Below are 7,758 nucleotides of genomic sequence, written 5' to 3'. Positions count from 1 at the left end.
TAATGAATTCAATAACTCAATTCCTAAAGAACATTTATTGTCCAGATTCATCTTGGAGTATGTTACCGGTGCTCCCCTGGAGCACTTTTAAATTATGGTTTTGTGGGAGATGTGATGATATTACATCTTATACATAGCCAAGCACTTCTCAAGATAGCATATAAAATGACGAATTTAAAGAAAAACAAGTACCCTAGCTTAACTCACCTTTGAGAACCTCCAAAGAATCGCTTGAAAACCTCCACAGAATCGCTTGAATCGCTTGAAAAACTCCACACAAACTAAATCAAGTAACAAAATAAACCCTAACTTAACTCAATCAGATGACCCAATAAACCCTAAACTAACTCAAAATCGAGTAACAAAATAAACCCTAACTTAATGCAATAAACTAACTCACCTCCACAGAATCGCGTGACAGGAGCGTGAATCGTGTCGTGATTGATTTGAGAATCGCGTGACAGGAGCGTGAATCGTGCTTGATCATTTATAAACACTCTAAGTCGCGTGAATCGTTGTCTTGGGGAATGAATCGTCATCTCTGTAATCGTGGAGCGTGGAGAGAGCGCGATAAATAGAGCCGATCGTTGGGCAGAGGTGCGTTGGAAAGAGGAGCGTCGTTTGGAACTTGGAAGCGATAGAGGGCCAGCCGGATATGTGTGCTTAAGGGTAGTACTAAATGCATAAATAAGTTATACATTTTTAAGACTTTAAGACTTTCTGCATTAAAGGGTAGTACCTTATACATGTTAAGGTGTTTTTAAGACTTTGGGAAAATTTGCCATATAAATTAGATGATTCCAATATGATGTTCACATTTTTTGGGGCTGGATGGGAAGGCATAACGCATGATTTTGGAGTAGTAAACGAAGTCCCATTTAACCTAATATATGGCTTTCCTTTTCCACCGCAAGGCATACCTCATTTTAATTATTTTGAGACTTTTTTGCTTTGAAATAATGTTTTCATGTTTGCATCTCAATCATAGGTAAATATTGTCTTTGCGAGGCTACATATTATAACACTCGTGGATTTTTGGCTACATATTGTAACACAAGATACTTGGTAGTAGATTTTCAATGCTGACATGCTTTAACTCAAGAGGAACAATCCAATCATGAACATGAGCAACTAAGGAACATAATTCAACGTGCTTATGATGTACTGAAAGCAAGATTTCCAATCCTAAAGCAAATGTCCCTTTTCCGTTAGACAACAAAGAGCTAATTGTTTGTTTTGCCATACATAATTTCATAAGAAAATGCATGCAATATTCAAGATCAACTATTTATGAGGTGCAACGAGGACATTATGTTTATCAATGAAGAAGAAGTTGGAAGTGGAGTACAGTAAGGTGCTAAAACACGCAATTATATGACTACTTTGTATGATCAAATTGCAGCTTGATTTGTATCTAATGCTTAAACTTAAGAAATATATATTAAATTCATATAATTTTGTTTGATAAATACTTATAAATTTTGTTGCAAATGAACTTGTATCCAAACTATGATTTCATCTATTTTAATTATAAGTACTTATTAAATTTTGTTGTGATAATGTCATCGAATTCATATAATGGTGTTTGATGGAGTTCTTTTTTATTTAAAAATTGTTTAAATTGATACTAGAGTAAATTACATTTTTGGTACATATAGTTGTCACTCACTATCAAGTCTAATCCCTATTTAAAAATAATTACATTTTGGTCACTACGGTTACCATTTTATTACATTTTTGGGCCCTCTCATAAACTTCTATTTAAAAGATTAGTTAACTCAAGTGTATTTTGAACTTTTATTCTTTTCTCTTATTTTAGTTTTATATATTAATATGAACAGCTTAATCCCCAGGTGCAAAACTCTAACGGCCCTTCTGGTTTGCCCCTCCCCGGCAACCATCGTCATTGTAACTCCGACTTAGCACCTCCCATCGGAATCATCTTCCCTGGCCAAAACATAAACCCAAGAAATATAATCGAAGGTACCTTCACCATGGTATGTAAATTGTAATGACCCAAAAAGGATAATTTTCAGAAACTTCATGAATAGAAAGGTTGAGTATGGAAACCCCAAGCAATTGCAAGATTTAAGCCCAAATATGCGGCGATTTATAATGTCTCAATCACATATGTAAATACATATCATTTTCCTCCAAATTCCAAAAATAATAACTTTGGGGATTCGAGATAGAGATTTCAAGCAGCAACATATAGTCAACTGAGGTATGATTCGAGATCTAGTTCAGTTCATTTTTAAGTTTAGGATGCAAATCCAAGTCAAAAATTGATATATTGATGTAGAATTTGTAAATCCGAAGAGTTGTTGGTGTTCCAAAACAACTCGGAAGACTCCAACCTCGAAGATATAGATCCATAACCATAGAAAAGCAAATCCACCACCCTCTTGTTTGTGGCTTCGATTTGGAGTAGGATTTGCTCATAGGAGAAGATCGGAGGGAAAGATTGGGTTGTCGCCTGCTTATGAAATAGGAGAGAGGGTGGGAAATTCGTTGGTAAATGACAAGAGGATGGGGAGTCGTCGGTAAAAGGGAAGTCGTCGGGGAAAGGAGAGTCCTTGTTTGCCTTCATAATGTGTTTATAAGTATATATAATACAATATAATATAATACAAGGGTAATAAAATATAATAAATTAATAATAATATATTTATTTATTTATAAAATTAAAGAAATGATAAAAAGACTAAAATGTCCTTAAGGTTAACAAACTTTTCTAACAGAGTTAGTCAAAGCGACCAAAAATGTAATAAAATAGCAACCACGGTGATCAAAAGTATAATTAGCTCAAAATAATGACGGAACTTGATAATGAGTGGCAAAAACAGGGACCAAAGGTGTAACTTACTCTTCTTGATCCTATTTATTATTCCGAATCAATCATTCCGCACATTTACCAAACCGTCATGTTAATTATTGCTTAATATACAATGAGAATTATAATAGTCATTTATGATATTTAGATAGTTTAATCAACAGAACAAACAAACAAACAAACAACAAGATATTTCAATTTATAGACAAATGAATTTGTAGTCAACTTTATTTATATATGATTTAGTAAAAAAAAAACCAACCAAACCTCTAAGATCCTTCGGTTATAACTTTATATTTTTCCTTCCAAAATATAAATGTATCATGAAACATTTGTTTTTAACGTTATTGTTATAATAACTAAGTAATAATGTTTGAACTTTTTATTAAATCCAAAAGATAACATTTAACATAATTAAATAATGGGTAAATTATGTTTTCGTTTCTAAGCTTTGTTAAAAGTTTATGATTTCAACCATAAGGATGGTGTCTGATTGGTTTGATCTTGACTCCAAAGGTCAAAAGTACTAGGAGGTCCCAAGTTCAAATCTAATGAGAAATAAAAATTCCATTGTGGCCACAGATTTTCAAATGTGGTGACTCCGGGCTATCTGCAAAGCAGGTGGTCGTCCTGAAATTAGTCGACTCGCATAACGGATTGAATATCCAGGTTAATCAAAAAAAATTATGATTTCGTCTATGTAGTTTAGAAATTGCAGTTTTCATTCTTATGGTTTGTAATTTAACGTTATTTTTATTATTATGATTTATAATTCGTTGTTGTTTTGGTCCTTGTAGTTTACAATTCTTTATTTTTTTTTGGTTATTTTTATATATAAAGGTAAGAATTAGTTTAGTGGTGAAAATAACAATAAATTATAAATCATATAGACGAAAATTGCAATTCTAAACCACAGAGACGAAAATCAAATTTATTAATAAACTACAAGGACAAAATTGTAATTCAATTACACTTCAATTATTGAAGCTTGTGGATCTAAAAATACCCATCAATTTATTTATAAGATAAAAATGGAAATGAACCATTTTGGATATTTCCAAAATCATGAAAAAGAAAATGTGCATATTTTATTAGTACAAATTGTGCCAAAAATATCGTTAAAACTCAGTAAGGCTTCTCACCGATATAATTTCCGGGAGGAAAATAGTTACACGTCATGAAAACTCCCCTACCCCCGAAACATGTCACGCGAGCGCACCCAATCCTCTTGGTCTTTTTCCAAACGATCTGTGTATAATGCCCACACTCCCTTCCTCCGCCACACGAATTCAAGCCATAGTTATACCATCGTTGTTCTGCCACCCACGCCGTTGCTGCTTGAGCCGGAGTCCACCTGTCGCCACTCCCCCAAAATATATTCTCCCCATAAGGCCCATTCGAATGCTTCAACAAGCAATCTTGCCGCCTTTGCCTAGCATACATATCCGCATAGCGTGCCAGGCCTGCATCCCACACCAATGGCGGCAGTCGTTGGGTGGCACGGGCCTTGTTTTGAAGAGTTAAAAACTGTTTGATGATGTAGAGTTGAGATCGAGTTCTTGGAGTTGTGATGGCATTAATGGAGGTAGAAATGAAGAAAAGGAAAATAATAAAAGGAGCTAATTTTGGAAAAATCATTGTGGGATTGGGTTTTAAGGTATGATGATCTTAGATTTATATGGTATTTTGGTAAACAAAATGGTGGTTGGGTTTGGAGAATTTAAGGCGCAAATGTAGGTGGCACCCATGTTCGATAATGATTACCACTTTGTTTTTTTATATAAATAAATTAATATTTTCAAATATAGCCGCTTTTAATTAAACATTATTATTGGAATATATTTGTATTTCGGTTTTCTGAAATTTTACAGGTTTTGGATGAGATGTAAAAAAGGACTCTTGATAAATACGAAAGGTGTCTTTAATAGTATATCGTTTTCATTATTATAAATAATATTGAATTCAAAAAATACTACTAATTTATATAAAACCGTTGTAATAGAGTATTCCTATATGTAAAATCAATCAATAATCATTTTAAAATTAGTCTTATCTACCATATCATTTTTATATAACATCCTCAATCCCTTCCACCATAAAAAAAATCATATATCATATACCTTTAATATATAGATTGACATCATTTGTGGCCCCAATGTCGACTATTCAGAGTTACACTCTATGTGAATCAATATAAATCAGTTGGTTTTCCATCTTAGCTCAGGTTAATGTTTTTCATTACGTTTTAAACTTTTAGGGTTAAAACATTTTTTTGAGCCATCAATCTTGAAATAAAAAACCCATGTTGGTTATAGCTTTAGATTGTATTCTTGTTTTAAAGATAGGAAAATGCTTAAAAGACATACATTCAATATTAGGTAATAATAAGTCAATAATGTATGAAACCAATGGTAGTTTTGAAACATTAAATATAGACTAGTTGTGTACCCGTGCAATGTAACGAGATGTCAATTTTTTGTGTATCAATAATTAAAGCATTTGAAAAAAAAAATATAATTTTTGTTGCGTCTCAGAACCATGCATCTACGAGCAATCCAAGTACATAAAAATGTAAGAGATAACCAACCTTTATTTCTAAAATCCAAAAACTATAAATTTTGTATTTATGTTTCATGTCCTTAAATACATTGTTTTTTTAACTCAAAAGACAAAAGCAATTGAATTTCACATGGTATATATAAATCAAAATTAATGCAAAATTATTTGATGTTATCGTGCTCAAATTGGATCTAATTTCATATCAAAGACCATTTCGTATACATCTCTATGCACGTCCTCTTCCTCTTGTATTGAACATGATGAGTTGCATGTAGGCCTTATTGCTACAGATCTCTGCACCATGTTTCTTGGACCTTACTAGGTAAGCGTTAAGTAAACGACCCCATAATGAATAGAACCAACCTCTTTATACATGATTCTTTGTCTTCATAATATCAACGACTTTTCTTAATCCTAAAGGCATAAAAAAGAGTGTTAAAAATCAAATTATAGAGAAGAGAAATGGGAGAAAGAAAAAAGAAGAGTTGCTAAAAGCTTTCTCAAATGAAAATGAAACAACTAAAGTTTCTTGGACTTTGATATCAGTAACCATTACCATGTCATTTCAGTAAATAAATCAAAACGTTTAAGAGGTTATGCTTATAGATTATATATATCATAACTAATGTCGAGTATCTTATTCCCAAACGCTTACCTGATAGCTTGCTATAGAATTCATTGGCTAGAATAGGAAGCTACTAAGTCAAATCAGGCACTTGGATGATTATGAGAGATTTTGACACTCAAATATATCACACCAATAGTAGAAGATTGTAGCTTATAGATAAAGCTCACATACCACATAACCATGTAACTTTCCAACGTGTTTTATGAAACAGGATGGTAATCAAGCCAATATGATGCCTTCAGGATGAGGCATCACAAGGAGCAATCAGCTAATCGCTCTCTTCTCATTCACAAAGTACATCAAACCAATGTGTACCTTTTAAAAAACTGAACTTAATCGAGTTCAAATGACATGCAAATATAACTGAATTCTTTTGTGATCCAGATAAGATGGAACATAGATCACAGTTGTAGAAAGATTACCTAACCGCATACTCCATAAAGCTTCTCCAGGTTTAATTCGTATAACATGTTCAAAGTTTGAGAAACTAAACAAGAATATGATAAGGTTTGCATACCATCCATCCCAATTTTCGATCCAGATTATTTATTGGTTTCTTCTTGGTGTTGGGCGTATAACCATCACAATAGTATCCATTGCAAGCATCTATCTGCAGAAAAAGGCTCCGAGGATTTAAAAACCAAACCAAGATAATGAGTTGATAATTCTTTTTTGCACATTTCGATAATTAAAAACCCGTGATCCAAACAAAATCAGACTCTTAAATTAGGTTGCTGTCAACACAAGTTTTCCAAATGGCATCTAGTGAATGTAAGTCAACAGAGTAGGAAGATACAAGGTTTTCTAGAGCATCATTTGCCTGCACATTACCCATGGGAGCTAGGTCCTAGTCCAACAGCCATATTTGCAGCCCATTTCATATAGTCTTTCCCTTTTTGTCCATAAGAGTTTTCAATATTCCCATACTCATTTTCAATCTGATACGACAGCTCCAGTCAAGAAAATCCAATTAATTTTTTTTTTATCAAAAGTAAAGAGAGTAAGCATCGACAATTCTAACACAACTGATACCATCTAGCTAAAAGTAATGATCAAAATGAACATAAAGACAACCTGCAGCATAATGATCGGGCCACCTTGCCAAGAGAAGAGAGATTCCAAAGGGCTTAACCTTAACTGTAGATTCAAAATGAACATAAAAGTAATGATCAAAATGAACATAAAGACAATCTCCATTTTGGAACAAATCTAAACCAAAAGGCTTAACCTTAACTGTAGAATGTCACCTAGTACCTAGAGAGAAAAAGCACAACATGTAAAGGTAGGAGATGCATTAAAATTACACAAGAAAGTTGATTATAGAGAACTTAAGCTAAGATGGAGAAAACTCGAGCAGGGATGAAGAGCGATGGAGAAATCGAACGTGGATATCGATGCATGATTTAACAATACATGATTTAACCTGATTCTAGTATACGTGAATGGTGAAATGATGTTCAGATGGTCTTTAAGACCAGCTTACATATGTATGTATATGCCATATATACACACATAACTTTACATATTATAGCAGTCAGCATGACCAACATTATGTTGAAACAAAACAACAGGACAAACACACACACAGACAAAATGCAGTACCAAATAGCTCATTTGAAGTATTGATTCGCAGTAGGCTGCTGCTACTGCTGTAATGCTAAACAATTAGAATGTGATAACTTACTTTCTTGTACCTGTTGTTGCCAAGGCACAGGGGTATGTATGCTTTGGCACAAAC

The 7,758-nt window shown here is 33.3% G+C and overlaps 1 protein-coding gene and 1 long non-coding RNA gene across 2 annotated transcripts; both read right to left on the bottom strand.

Annotated features, from left to right (window-relative positions):
• Positions 1–3,833: 3,833 nt before the first annotated feature.
• On the bottom strand, positions 3,834–4,474 carry LOC112502318 (pathogenesis-related protein PR-1-like). Its single transcript, XM_025106204.1, has one exon. It carries the CDS (start codon positions 4,469–4,471, stop codon positions 3,959–3,961), a length of 513 nt encoding a protein of 170 aa, XP_024961972.1. The 5' UTR covers positions 4,472–4,474; the 3' UTR covers positions 3,834–3,958.
• Positions 4,475–6,918: 2,444 nt separating this feature from the next.
• Positions 6,919–7,147, bottom strand: LOC112502317. Its single transcript, XR_003067665.1, has 2 exons — positions 7,095–7,147; positions 6,919–6,958 (listed from the first exon to the last, which is right to left on the bottom strand). It is a non-coding gene; the product is annotated as an uncharacterized LOC112502317 (long non-coding RNA).
• Positions 7,148–7,758: the final 611 nt, after the last annotated feature.

Source organism: Cynara cardunculus, unplaced genomic scaffold (genome assembly GCF_001531365.2).
Source record: "Cynara cardunculus var. scolymus isolate 2C unplaced genomic scaffold, CcrdV1 Un_Scaffold_1230, whole genome shotgun sequence".
Taxonomy (NCBI): Eukaryota; Viridiplantae; Streptophyta; class Magnoliopsida; order Asterales; family Asteraceae; genus Cynara; species Cynara cardunculus.
The sequence above is the reverse complement of the archived record's forward strand: the minus strand, read 5'-3'. Positions and strand labels throughout refer to the sequence as shown.